The sequence below is a fragment of the Triticum aestivum genome, chromosome 4A (assembly GCF_018294505.1).
Source record: "Triticum aestivum cultivar Chinese Spring chromosome 4A, IWGSC CS RefSeq v2.1, whole genome shotgun sequence".
Classification (NCBI taxonomy): domain Eukaryota; kingdom Viridiplantae; phylum Streptophyta; class Magnoliopsida; order Poales; family Poaceae; genus Triticum; species Triticum aestivum.
In genome coordinates, this window is record NC_057803.1 from 36,339,253 (window position 1) to 36,354,153 (window position 14,901).

The 14,901-nt window shown below is 45.0% G+C and overlaps 1 protein-coding gene across 1 annotated transcript; it reads left to right on the forward strand.

The window, feature by feature from the left end:
• Positions 1 to 7,889: 7,889 nt before the first annotated feature.
• LOC123084959 (low affinity sulfate transporter 3) lies at positions 7,890 to 12,965 on the forward strand. The gene is made up of 12 exons (XM_044506503.1): positions 7,890 to 8,557; positions 8,765 to 8,813; positions 8,964 to 9,171; positions 9,260 to 9,434; positions 10,858 to 10,923; positions 11,021 to 11,251; positions 11,331 to 11,457; positions 11,537 to 11,823; positions 11,945 to 12,138; positions 12,227 to 12,312; positions 12,408 to 12,484; positions 12,597 to 12,965. Exons 1-12 carry the CDS (start codon positions 8,231 to 8,233, stop codon positions 12,747 to 12,749), a joined length of 1,980 nt encoding a protein of 659 aa, XP_044362438.1. The 5' UTR covers positions 7,890 to 8,230; the 3' UTR covers positions 12,750 to 12,965.
• Positions 12,966 to 14,901: the final 1,936 nt, after the last annotated feature.

Consider the following 14,901-nt stretch of genomic DNA (forward strand, 5'->3'; position numbering starts at 1 on the left):
AGCCAGCAGATATGGGGGCCAATAGAGTGCTACTGCAGCTGCATTGTGGAGTTAGGTTCAGTTGATCCCAACTCAAATCTGCCAAATTCAACAGCGAATGGAGCGACCCCATGCCCATGCACAGATTCCATGGCTTCGCCCATGCGTGGTGCGCAAGAGCACAGGGCCGTTGACAACCTAGCAAAATGTAGTATGTTCAGTTCGCTCATGTGTCCCACTATCCATATCCGATAGGAGTATCTCACTAACTACAGCTACATGTTTAGCAACTGTTCGCCGTCAGAAGCATAATTCTTCTATTATTGGGAGGCTGGGTCTGGCGCATGGGCTGTACATGCATATTCTATTGCTATAGTTAAGATACCTTCATGATAACCCTAGAATGGTATCAACCGTATTGCACGAAAAATAGAGAAATGCCTGACACCCTTGTTTCCTGATTTATGGTCGGTCACATACTAAATTGTGTCAGCAGTCAGATCAATTAATTAGTACTAGCCAGCTTTAGAAAAGGCATCTCTCTGAAAAGAGAAGCTTCATCGAAACATAACTACTAGCTGATCTGAATGAATATGTATATTTTGACATACCATCGAAGCCAAAATCACCTAGGCTTTTTGTGTATGCCATCGCTTATGCCTTGTAAACATAATAAGGAGGTTAAAAAACAGACAAGGTTTTCAGAAAATGAGGGCATCTGGAAAAAGTATTGAACTGTCAACCTCTGCAGATTTTTGGGAAAAATAAATGGCGCACCTCTTTCAAATGAGGCTGAGTGTTCAGTAGCGCGCTATGTCGCGAGTTGGGTCAGAGTTGGCCTTGTAACCCCTCCCTTTACTTTGTTGTTTATGTTGTCTAAGTTTGAAAACCTTATGTTGTCAGACTCTGTTGAATAAGTTAATAAAATGGTTGTGTGCATCCTTGGATGTTTCAACCTTCCTTTCAAAAAAAAAGTTTTAAAACCTTATAAAGGGCCTTATTCTTGGGCCGGGCAGTAGCCTCGCTTCTAAAAAAAAGTAAACACATATAAGACATGGTTTCTCTTAACACAAAAATGTTTAAGATGAGATGACATAAGTACATGGACGATAAAAACACTAGCACAACATGAATCAAATATAGGCAAATGCAAAACACCAACAGCTCGATCACTTGCCTAATGGGCCACATGGGAAAATGTATGCAGTGTCCCATTCATTTAGGACAACAGCAGCTTGATATACTCTTTTAATTTGTTTAGCTAGATCAATGCATCGGCTTTGATGATATCTCCATGTTGGCTTCAACGTATTATTGTGGGCCTTCCTTAGGGGAAGTCCTAGGTATTATTTCGTTTTTAATGCTTGGAATTTGTAGTAAACAGGGAAAATACTATGGAGCATTCTTATCTGATACTCCCTTTGTTCCGTAATTCTTGTCGTGGTACATGTTTATGTCATGTGCCCTTTTTTGTTTAACTATTGCATTATTCCACTTTTCAAATGGATTTCTACTAGTAACATGGTTCAGCTTCCCAGTATGGACAATACATATTCATCTATTGCGAGGTTGTTTATAGTCTAGTTTAAATTTCAACTCAATCCTATTAACTCGGTAAGAAAACCTCTCTCATCCAAACATCTGGCAATAAAATTGACGAACATAAAAGATTTTACTCCACTTGTCCCTATTTACATGGTGCATTTGTTTTCCATGATGACTATCAATTTCACCAACAATATAATAATTGTGTGTCATAGAGACTATACCGTTGAAAACTACATTTTAGTACAAATAGAATGGTATAGTTGTGGTGACTCGTAACCCTTTTTTCCTTCATAGTTGAACCTTAAAATACATGTGTGCCATGTTAAAATATGGGTAGAGTGAGTAAATCACAACATTTAATAAAACAAAGTATCATAGAACTTAAAATAAAAACAAAAACTTGCTAGTTGTCCAACACTTTTGTCATGCTAAGTTTCCGGCAAAGAAGAAAAAACATGGAGTGATCGTAAACCTACCGCAACTGCATGGCTAGCTAGATGCTGCGATGTTCTGAAGTATGGTTGAATCTTGTTCAGATTAAACTTTCATTTCATTAATCATCATTTTGCAAATTAATATGAAACTTTTGGATTAGATGTGGATTCTCTAATTAAATATAATGTAGGTAATACGAACTGGAGGAGGGACGAGCATGAGTAGTGGTGTTGGTTGGAGCTAGAAGACACTTTTTGGGCATATGAAAAGGTGATGAGAAGGTATAATGTAGGGGCATTTTGGTGTATAAATCATAATAATTGTATCAACAAAAGATCTAAAAATTTGCAATATCATATCTCCAAACCGACTTTTCTTAGTGGCATTTCTCAGAATCGATTTCTCCAAACTGACTTTTCTTAGTGGCATTTCTTAGTGACTTTCCTTAGGCGCACTTTGGTGAACAAATTATCATAACGGTATCAGCAAAAGCTTTGAGAATTTGTAATATGATTTCTCCAAACTTATTTCGGGAGTGGTATTTCCCAAAATCATAATTTTAATTCTTTTACTAGCCTTGATCTACCTTTTTTATTTTTTTATTACTGTGACATCTCAGCATTTCCCCTATAAATCTGTGCTAAGAACCAAGCATTGCGAGCGCGCTAATACGAATTGAATGTATAATTTTTATAACACACAACACACGATTTTGGGGTCAAAGTTGAACCTTTAAATAGGTATATGCCAATAAATATGGTAGAATAAGTAAATCACAACATTTAATGAAACAATCAGGTGGAAATCCTCTCCCACCCGGTGATTGTTAAAAAAGAATAAAACAATATATCAGGTGGAAATCCTCTCCCACGCGGTGATTGTTAAAAAAAAGAATAAAACAACATATATGGAAATTGGATGGGGGTGGGGCAGGGGGAGCATCAGAAACTTGCCAGGTATTCAACACTTTTGTCATGAAATTTTTTTGACAAAGAAGAAAAACATGGCGGGGTCATAAACGCAACACAACAACATGGATAGCTAGATGCTATGATATTTTGAAAAATATGGTTGAATCATGGTCCACATTCATATCATTAATCATTATTTTGCGAATCAATATGAGACTTTTGGATTACATGAGTATTCTCTAATTAACTATAATGTTGGTAGTGTTCTACTATTGGAGGACGGGTGAGCACAATTTTTGGTGTTGGGTGGAGCTGAGGAAGACAAGTTTTGAGTATTTGAAAAGGTGAGAAGGCATAATCTAGGGGCATTTTGGTGTACAAATTATCATAACGGTATCAGCAAAAGCTCTGAGAATTTGCAATAACATTTCTCCAAACCGACTTTTGGGAGTGGTGTTTCTTGGAATCAAAATTTGGTCAGAACATTTATCCAACTAACCCTTGTAGAAGTATCGTTGATGAGTTGTGCTCAAAAGAAAAGAAAAATCAGCATGTGATGCACCATTTTTTTGAATTAACATAAGAATATCTAGCTCTCAAATTAACTCTATGCTAGGCACCCCTTTATATTCCCTAAGGGCATCTCTAGCGAACTCCTCAAAAAGGATTAACTCTTCAAACCATTATATTTTGAAGAGTTAACGGCACCTAACCGAACTCCTATCCGACTATAACTCCTCAAAATGTTGAGGAGTTGACTTTCAAAAACTTGCTAAGCCTCTTGTTTTTTAGCAGTCGCACGTAATTTTTAGCAAAAGTTTTTTCCCGCCACCGGTAACCTACTAGTAGTGGTGGGTGGTCAGTGACGGGCGCCTGAGCCAAGCCCGCCATTGCTAGTTTGTTCTATAGTAGTGCCTTTTGAATTAACATAAGATTATCTAGGTTCTCAAATGGATGTGATTCTCAAATTAACTCTATTCTAGGCACCCTCTATACTCCCTAAGGGCATCTCTAGCCGATTCCTCAAAAAGGATTAACTCTTCAAAATATTATATTTTGAAGAGTTAACCGCACCTAACCGAACTCCTATCGGGCTAACTCCTCAAGTTAAGTTTCAAAAACTTGCTAAGCCTCTCATTTTTTAGCGATCGCACACAATTTTTAGCAAAAGTTTTTCCCCGCCACTGGTAACCTACTAGTAGAGGTGGGTGGTCAGGGCGCCCTCCGCAGCCAAGCCAGCCACTGCTAGTTTGTTCTATAGTAGTGCCCCCTATTCTTCTGTGCGTGGCAGCGGGCATTGTGTGTCATCGTGTTGGCCTTGTAGGCGGCCACCACCAACGGGTTCTTCAATCTGGCTCCAGCGGCACGACGATCGTCTCCTCCAGCGGCTCCATCGTAGCAGTGGACGGCAAAACGGCCGGGAACCGGGGTGGGAGGCGGCGGCGATCTAATAGAAGACAGTGGGAAAGGGCGGGATTTCATGTGGAAACAATGTCTAATTGTCCAAACGCGTGGGCTCCATCTCCATTTTCGTTGGGTCCAGGGTGTCGAACGCCTACGTGGGTTCGAACGGCTGCAAACCTCCTCCTAGTTTGCTTTTGGTTTATGAGAATTCAAATGCCTGGACGCGCCATGACGTATTTGGTGCCGGGTGTTAGATGGCAAAAAGCATCTAGACTGTGCGGTACAAACATTGGATGTTTTGGTGCACGAGGGTTGAATTTTCCCTAATGGGTCAGATGATTAGAACTCTGAAGCCACATAGGATACTGCATGTAGCAGTGTCCCATTTGCTCAGGAGAATAGCAGTATGATGTACTCTATTAATTTTGTTTTATTACATCGATGCATTGGGTTTAGATGATATCTCGGGTTGCTACAGGTATATGTCATGTGATCTTTTTTTATTGTACTATTGGGTGTCCTCTTGAGGAAGATACCTAGCGTCTTCAATGTGTTGTACTTAAACATGGAAAATACTATGGATCATCCTTATCTGGTACAGGTTTGTGTCATGTGCCCTTTTCTGTTAAATTATTATTGCATTATTCCACTCTTCAAACTGCCAGTGACATGATTCAGCTTCCCTGGGTAGTCAATAGACATTCCCCTACAACCACTTTGTTGGATAGGATGGTATTTCTCTAGTTAGAATTTGAACTAAACCCTGTTAATTCAACAGGAAAATCCGCCATCATTCAAGGTTTAAAATTTTAAAGAAATTTTGATAATTTCAAATATTTGTAATCTTGAAATTTTGGGCCAAATACAAACTAATATTTAAATTTAAATTAGGGAAGCATTCATCAAATTTAGTGAATTTAAGATACCAAACTCCCAAAGAATTCCCTAAAATTCAGATGCTTCTGTGAGGTCCGAAAATATTTTGTTTCCAAAATTTTAACCCTTTCCCTCATCCAAACATCCAGCAACAATATTGATGACCATGCAGTATTAATAAAGCAAAGCAAAGGAAGAAGAAAAATAGGTGTGTTTTTATCGTAATCAACCCTGGGAGCTACAAGAGTCTAAAATTCCTAAAGTGTTTAATGAACCCACCAGAACCACATGGCTAGATGCTGTGATATTATGAAAATATGGTTGAATCATGTTCACGCAAAAAGAATGATATAATCAATCACCATGTTGTGAACTTATATGAGAATATATGTAGCTTTTCGATTAGATGTGATTCTCTAATTTAAGCAACTTTCCACAGTTGGAGGAAGGGCGAGCGCAAGTGGTGTAGTTGGGATCTCAAGAATACATTCTGTTTTTGCCAGGTGAAAAAGGGGAGGAGAAGGAATAATGTGGGGGCATTTTGGTGTACAAATTGTCATTACGGTATCAACGAAAGCTCTGAGATATTTGAACGAGCATTTCTGTGAAATGACTTTATTTAGTGACAATTTTCAGAATCAAAGTTTCGCAGAGCCTTCATCCAGTTAAGCCTTCTAAAAAGCATTGTTGAATTACCAGCTCAGAAGAAAAGAAAAATGTGTGTGCCATTAATTGTTTTCTGAATTAAAACAGGAATATCCAGCTTCTCCAATGGAGATTTTGAAACAAACTCTATTTAGGTTAGCACCCATTTTTACTCCTAAGTGCATCTCTAGCAGATCCCCTATATTCAATGACAGAAATTGTGTTTTGAGAGTTTAGACCCCTTCTAGCAGGTCCCATATACCACATTTCCCTAAAAGATTAGATTTCCCCCTAAACCACAACCCCCTTCCCCACTTTTAGTCCAACAAAGGCAAGTTTCGGTATAAACGCTCGCCTCCTGCGGTAATGCCCGGACGGTCGGCGTGCCGCCTGATTTGATCGCCCCCGAGTATAAATGTCGACGTCGCGCCCCCACCCCCAAACCATAGCCTACACCTATCCTAACCCATTTTGACAACCGTCGTTGCTGATCGGGCGTCCACCAACTCCGATCGCCGTCAAACCCGAATTCGCCGCCATACTTGAGCTCAACCGCATCTCGAGCTCCGTGCAGCCTTCTCGAGCCGTCCCATCGGTTTTCTTCTTCGTCCGCCGCAGTCTCATCCATCACCATCGGCGACATCTTTTCCAAGATCCACCGCCGCCATGGCGCGAGAGAAGATCACCACGTACAAGATGTTGACGCTCGCGTGGAGCGTGCCACTCGTCACCAAGGAGTGTGCTTACCACAAGCGGCACTGAGCACGCTTCACCACTAGTGAGCCCCTGAGCTCTCCGAACACGAGCTCGGGGGAGGAGGAGGAGGTGGTAGACCTGGTTTTTGTATTCACTACCACCGACTTCAAGGCTGTGGGCACAACAGCCGGGTCGGCGGTATCCGCCTCTTATCGACGAATGAGGTGGAGGCGCAGTATAGGCGCACGCAAGTCGAGCAAGCGGAGGAGCAGCGTCGGCACTCGCAAGACGGCGCAGTCGGCGTAGAGAAGCGTCACTGTCGCACGCGAGTCTAGAAGGCGGAGGAGTGTCGCCGCTAGCGGAGCAGCGTTGCCACATAGCCGACGTGGCAAAGGAGTGTGACTGCCGTTAAGCCGAGGCCGAGGAGCACAGGTTGGCCGAGCACGCCGATGCCTTAACCGTGGATGCGCTCCCGACGGATCCGGAGATTGTGGCCCGGAACCACGCGATCTTCGCATCATTGTACAGCGCGCGGCTTCGCCCACCGCCAACGACGACGAGGCCGACCCCTCCAGCGCGAGGGTGATCAACATCCCCTCCGATGAGGAGTAGAAGTAGAATTCATTGATATGTATTGATGAATCTAGCTAGTTTAATGGCGATGCAGTAGTATGTACTAGATTAATTAACTATTCTAGCATGGTAGAAGCAGAACATAGTCTTATTGTTTGATTATGGAACGAAGTGGTTTAAATATGTGTTCAAACCAAATTTGTGTGAAAATATGTGTTTATTTTGTTAGGAAATAATTTATAGTGGATCAGTAATCTTCGAAAACAAAAAAGAGTGTGTCTAGAACACATCTGAATGTGTCATAGTTATTGCACATCTAAATGACTTAATCAAACTAAAAAGAAAAAGACAAAAGACAAAAAAATAGGAGGAGTTAATTAATCAGTAGAGGAGACAAAAGACAAAAGATATAGTTATTGCACATTTAAGTCATTGTCATCTACTCCCTCCGTTCCGAATTACTTGTCGCATGTATGGATGTATCTAGATGTATTTTAGTCCTAGATACATCCATTTCTGCGACGAGTAATTTGAAACGGAGGGAGTAAGTGAAATTACACCGGACTTAGATGCGCAATACTTAAGGTACATCTAGCAAAACAGAACAAAAACAGGGGAACTAGATAGGGAGAAGAATTGGAGGTGGGGGGGGGGGGGGGGGGGGGGGGGTCACACTGGCTGGTTTAGCAGCAGCAGCAGCAGGAGGAGAGCCAATCATGGAGGAATCAGTGAAAGTGCTGGGCACCGAGATGCATGTGGCCAGGTTTGTGAGCATTGTCCATGGCAGCACTAGCCGCACACCCATATATAGCACCCAACATCCCAATCTGCATCCGCACGGCCGCACACACGCATCCCCCTCCCGAGAGAGCGCGAGCGAATTTTCTCTCGGGGTCGGCCGGGGGCTCATCCGCGCGCGCGTGCATGGGTGTCGTCTACCTCTCCCCAAGAATCACATCGCAATCCGACTCGTCGCCGGTGATGCTTACACGAGAGAAAATCTAGAGCAACCAGCCGCCCGCCCGCCCGCCTCGCAGTCGATCGTGTCACCTCACCCTCGAGAGATTCTCTCCTCCATCTATCCAACGACAAGAGCCCCCTTTTAAGACCAAGGAGGAGAGGAGTTCCCCCAAACACTTCAGTTACCTTACCGTCCGTCATTCATGGAGTCGTCGTCGTCCGCGGCAGCCGTCGAGACGGCCGTCACGGTGCCGCCGCCGTCGACATTCGACGTGTCCAGGCGGCCGGACACGGCCGGGCTCGTGCTCAACAGCCCCCGGCCGCCGAGCCTGCGCGAGGAGCTGGTCGGCGTGGTCGGCAAGGCGTTCCGCCCGCACGGGAGCGGCCGCCGGCCGCCGCGGTGGGCGTGGGCCCTGGCCGCGCTGCAGGCCGTGTTCCCGGTGCTGCAGTGGGGGAGGAGCTACACGCTCAAGTCCTTCCGGAGCGACGTCATGGCCGGCCTCACCCTCGCCAGCCTCGGCATCCCGCAGGTACGCGCGCGCCACCGCCCAACGCCACCGCTGACGCCATACGCCATACGCGCGCGCTTCAGTTTTCTCTCCTCTTCCACGTACTAGCAACAGATTGCTAGCTTTTTGACCAGCATAGCATGCACCGCTGACATCAACAAGGAACATTAATTCAGTTTTTGCCTAGACATACCATGATGCTGAGAGTAATTAATCCGCTGCGTGCAGAGCATTGGATACGCCAACCTCGCCAAGCTGGACCCGCAGTATGGCCTTTGTAAGCATCACAAACCCGCCAGCTTTTCCTCCCTAAAATCTCCGGAAATCATTCGCATCGCCATGTTTTGTTTCGTTCGCACCGTGCTGTGCTGATGAATTCTTGTTGGCACGACGACGGACGTGACATGTGTGGTGGCGGCATGGGCAGACACGAGCGTGGTGCCGCCGCTGATCTACGCGGTGATGGGGACGTCGAGGGAGATCGCCATCGGGCCGGTGGCGGTGGTGTCGCTGCTGCTGTCGTCCATGGTGCAGAAGGTGGTCGACCCGGCCGCGGACCCCGTCACCTACCGCACGCTCGTCTTCACCGTCACCTTCCTCGCCGGCGTCTTCCAGGTCTCCTTCGGCCTCTTCAGGTACGTGCAGTTGTTTACCGTGTTTATCTTTGAAAAGTTGACCGAGTGTGTGTGTGTGTGTGTGACTGCACTGCAATACTGCATGCAGGCTGGGGTTCCTGGTGGACTTCCTCTCGCACGCGGCCATCGTGGGGTTCATGGGCGGCGCCGCCATCGTCATCGGGCTGCAGCAGCTCAAGGGCCTCCTCGGCCTCTCCCGCTTCACCAACAGCACCGACGTCGTCGCCGTCGCCAAGGCCGTCTTCTCCGCCCTCCACGACCCAGTGAGTGTCCATCTCCGACGATAACCCTAAACTTACCATATGAATTTCACCGTGCGGGCGGGCCTCCCAGTGATCGTCAACCAACCAGCCGTTGTCACATCAGTCTGCAAGCTTAAAATCCACAAGATTTACTACTCCAGCGCCACACTTTTACTCCCTTCGTAAAGAAATACTCCATCCGTCCGAAAATACTTGTCGAACAAATGAATGTATCTAGACGTATTTTTAGTTCTAGATACATCCATTTTTATCCATTTCTTCGACAAGTATTTCGGGACGGAGGGAGTATAAGAAAGCGGTGATCTAAACGTTGTTATATTCCTTCACAGAGGCACCAACACCACAGGACTGAGTGACGCGCGCGGTAACAAGATTTAACGGATAATGGAACAAAATAAAGCCGTTTAAGTCACCATAAACGTCGCTCTCTTGTCTGCTTTACTCATTATATGCTATACTCAGTTGGACTTATTAGATGGTTGGGAGGCTTCAAAAAAGGGATGGTCGAGGTGCCACCAAAACTTATTATGCCAGATAGAAATGCTCGTCCCTATCGTCGTCTTCTCCGCAACATGCCGCATGATATTGGTGGCAAGGGACAAATGCCGTCTTAATTTCCCAGGCGCCCCGTGACACGCACAAGAATACAAGCACCATCACCATAGCACAAGCAAATAGCAAACCCTTTTCTCGGTTGGGCCCTTTCGGAGTTGTCGCCAACAAGAACAAGAATCCCTGTTAATTATAGCTCGCATCTGGTTGAGAATCCAGTGCTTGATTACCGCCCTGTTCGGAATCTCTCCCGTCGCTCCACTCCGCGGAGCTCCAGGAGCTCGGTTTGAGCTGCTCCGTGGAAATAAGCTGCAGTTTCCTCCGCTCCGGGAGCGCAGTCCAGGGAGCGGAGAGGAACCGAACAGGCCCTACATCGACTGTTTTCTGACAGGGCTTAATTAGACCGACTAAAATGTTAGAACAGTAGACCTCAGTCCTGATGGAGCAGAGATCTCCTCTCGTTAGGTAATGGTATTAGTGTCAAAAACGCTTTTATATTATGGGACGAAGGAAGTATAAGAGAGATATTGACCGAACAGGTCTCGTGAACAGAGCACAATGGTCAATAGGTAGAAGAAGCCTAGAGCTAAAGACAATTTAGTCTGTCCGAACCCTTGGAATGATTATGCAACTTGGCAGTAAGATTTAATGGACCAAGAACATGACCACATGCATGCATAGTACTACTGTTTTTACTGTTTTGGAACCCACTGTTCGGGCATGCTCCCTCCGTTCGGAATTACTTGTCGCAGAAATGGATGTATCTAGATGTATTTTAGTTCTAGATACATCCATATCCGAGACAAGTAATTCCGACTCTGCTACTGTCTGACTGTGTCTAATCTGACTTGTTCTGTCCAATCGATGGCAGTGGCACCCGGGCAACTTCTTCATCGGCTGCTCCTTCCTCATATTCATCCTCGCCACACGATTCATCGTAAGAAGAAGAAACAAATTAACCCCGATATCTCCAGTCACTTCATTCAGTGGATCGGAGATGCTTACGATATATATGCTGGAATCACTGACTGCAGGGGAGGAAGTACAAGAAGCTCTTCTGGCTGTCGGCGATCTCGCCGCTGCTCTCCGTCATCCTGTCCACGGCCGCCGTCTACGCCACCAAGGCCGACAAGCACGGCGTCAAGATCATCCGCGAGGTGCACGCCGGCCTCAACCCGAGCTCCGTCAAGCAGATCCAGCTCAACGGCCCCTACACCACCGAGTGCGCCAAGATCGCCGTCATCTGCGCCGTCATCGCGCTCACCGTAACCATCATCATCATCATCACACACAAAATTCAGCAGGTGTTTGGAGAAATGCAGGCTTGACCGAGCAAGTTTTCAGGAAGCCATTGCCGTGGGGCGATCTTTCGCCACGATAAGAGGGTACAAGCTCGACGGGAACAAGGAGATGATCGCCATGGGCTTCTCCAACGTCGCCGGATCTCTATCCTCCTGCTACGTCGCAACAGGTGATCGATCGATGCCTGTAAATCCTCCGGAAAGAAACAAAATGTATCGTGTCTGACGGACAGGCGTGTTTGCTTGCAGGCTCCTTCTCCCGGACCGCCGTCAACTTCAGCGCCGGCGCCAGGTCGACGGTGTCCAACATCGTCATGGCCGCCACGGTGTTCATCGCCCTGGAGTTCTTCATGAAGCTCCTCTACTACACGCCCATGGCGGTGCTGGCCTCCATCATCCTCTCGGCGCTCCCGGGGCTGATCGACATCCGAGAGGCCTGCAACATCTGGAGGGTCGACAAGATGGACTTCCTCATATGCCTCGGCGCGTTCCTCGGCGTGCTCTTCGGGTCCGTCGAGATCGGCCTCGGAGTCGCGGTAAATACCGATCGATCGACATTGCCTTTGCTCTGAATGATCGACTGAATCATACCTACATACATTCATGATAGTATCTTCCAGCAGTTCTCTGACATTCTTAGGGCTGACCCGAATGCAGCTTGCCATATCGTTTGCAAAGATCATCATCCAGTCCCTCCGGCCTCAGGTGGAGGTTCTGGGCAGGCTGCAAGGGACAAACACCTTCTGCAGCGTCAGGCAGTACCCCGTGGCGTGCCGGACACCGGCCGTGCAGGTCATACGCATCGATACGTCCTTCCTCTGCTTCATCAACGCGACTTTCATCAAAGAGAGGTACCAACCAATGTGATCAAAGAAAGTTAACCTGGCATTGTGTGAAGTTCGATGTGAGTGCTCATATGTATAGGTGTTGTTGATTCAGGATCATGGAATGGGTGAGGGCAGAAGTGGACACATCCAATGAGAAGGTCAGGGAAAGGGTGCACTCAGTTGTTCTTGACATGTCAAGTAAGCATCTACAGAGAAGTTTTATACTAAGTGCTAAACAGATACTGAACATTCCAAAGACATATATCTGATTCATTCATGCTTCTGGTCTGCAGATGTGGTGAACATTGACACTTCTGGACTTGTGGGACTGGAGGAAATTCACAAGGAGCTTGCGTCTCTGGGCATACAGGTGAAGTGATTTACTGATGAGCATCAAATTGTAGCTTTGTCCAAAAAAAAAGATCTCCAAGTTATTACTAGTCAAAATATCTCACTCTTGGTGTTAAAAAAATTGTCTGCAGATGGCCATTGCCAGCCCAGGATGGCAGGCAATTCAGAAGATGAAGCTGGCACACCTTGTTGACAGGATAGGGGAAGAATGGATTTTCCTGACAGTAGGTGAAGCAGTGGAAGGGTGTCTAACTGCACACAAGGGCAGTGCTATGGAGTGTTGAGTGTATGCTAGTAGAAATAACACCATTTGCTGTGGATTTGTATCAAGTGAACATGGTTTGCATAGCTCCGCAAATGCTTTACAAACAGTAACAAACGCAACAATGACAGTATGTATGTTCCGTAGAAATCAAACGCATTTAACTGAAGTGGTATACAGTCGTCTTTTTGTGACTATACTCACTTAAAATCTATATATGTATCTATTTCATATTCCACTATGTAGTGTAAGAATAACTTTGGATATTGGTTGTTGGATTGAGCCGATCCGTCAGCGGAGAGGCGGCAAATCCCAGCACCATGGGCCGTTGGATATCTTCTTCACCACGCAAGAATCTTCCACAAGTACTATTCATAAGATTTCATGGTTGGCCTTAAACACATTGCACAATATGTGCAAACATCAGAACAAAAGGAATTCTCATTTGTTGCAGAATCTTGCATACTTTAATTCTCCAAATTGATTTTCTTCTACAATAATCACCGTTCATATTTACTTTATGGGTTACAATGCACAGTGTGCGTAAATCACGAAACGTAGGCACTGCTCTTATGTGCTAGACTATTCCATACTTTAGTTTCCTCGTGCTTTTCTTCTTCTAGAAACATTGCCATTAATTAATTTGTACTTAACAAAAATTCTTTTGGCTAATGGCATGACAACACCTTAACTACATTTATATTTGGAGATGCAGGTGTAGTTATTCTTACAGTTATCTACACAAAATTGTAATTTAAAATATTTAAAGGAAATGTGCTACACATATACTCCCTCCGTCCCAACTAAAGCGACTCAATTTTATACGAACTTTGTACTAAAGTTAGCACAAAGTTGAGTCACTTATTTTGGGACGGAGGGAGTATTTCACATGAGTGTTTTATGTAATATATATATACCATATATACAATTATTGAATACTGTTAGCTATAGTTTGATCTTCGATGGAATGCAATACAAGAATTAAATCTGCATCTTGAACCATATCGAGTCGTGCGGCCCGGATCAACCCAATATAGTTTCGTTCGTTCATCCCAGCCCACCCTTGTACTCAGGTCACCTCCCGACCGGCCTACATTGTATGCAACTTTACACAAGAAACGACATTCTGAAGGTCACTGAAGACTGAACACATTTCTCGCGCATGCTTCTCGCCTGAATTTTTTGGGGTTGACCCTTGGATCCAATTAAGCGGTGAAAGGAACGCGTCATGCTTGGCAACCTTGATTCCACAGCGAGTGGACGCGCCACCTTGGCTTCAAGTTGCATTTGCACAATGTGGTATATTCTTCAACGTGCCCACTCAACTATTTTCGCGTGTCATATATATGATCCACTCTACCTAGGCAGTATCTTTGCCGTGCCTTTGGGGTTGCATAATGCCCCTTCCGGACCCTCTGGAAAAAGGAATGACACTGCAAAAAAATGCTGTTAGTTGGTCGCACGGGGTGCCATTCGTTTCGTTTAATCGATAAGTCAACTTATTATATCCAAACAAAGAACCATTCAGTGTTGGTGAATGCTCCTTCATTACTTTGTAGGTGAGAAGTATCGATGGTATGTTGTCTATCTGGCATGTACAACATCACCAAGGTTAATTAGAGGCACAAGTGATGTCATCATCCTATAACTATGCGTGTTATCATCCTATGGTTAGGTGAATCCTATCTAACTTATTTTTCTGGGAGGTGAGCAATCATATTGTTCTTCTTTGAAGCTCAAGAGTCAAGAATCCACTCATTTCATATTAATATTTCTTCATAAAACTGGAGCATTTGTCCTTGTATGCAATCAAATTTTCATATGCTTCTTCTCTGAAGCTCAAGAATTCACTCATTTTATATTCATAATTTCTTCATATTCACTTATATATATGTATATATATATATTGAACTGGCTATACAGAAAGCAAGTGATGGCTGCTTCTCCTTTCCAGAATGCTGGCATCACAATTCTCACTCATGTAGTCATGTCATTAAATCATCAACAGTTGGAGTTCTGACCTCTGCAATGCTGACAGTGTTTTTCCACTAGCAGCTCTAGCACGGTCCATTATAAACAATGATGCCACCAGAATATGTTCATGCATTCTTGCACGTTACTTTCATCGAGGCGGTGAAAATCCAATGCTAAGTCTCAGTTGGACGATGAACGAA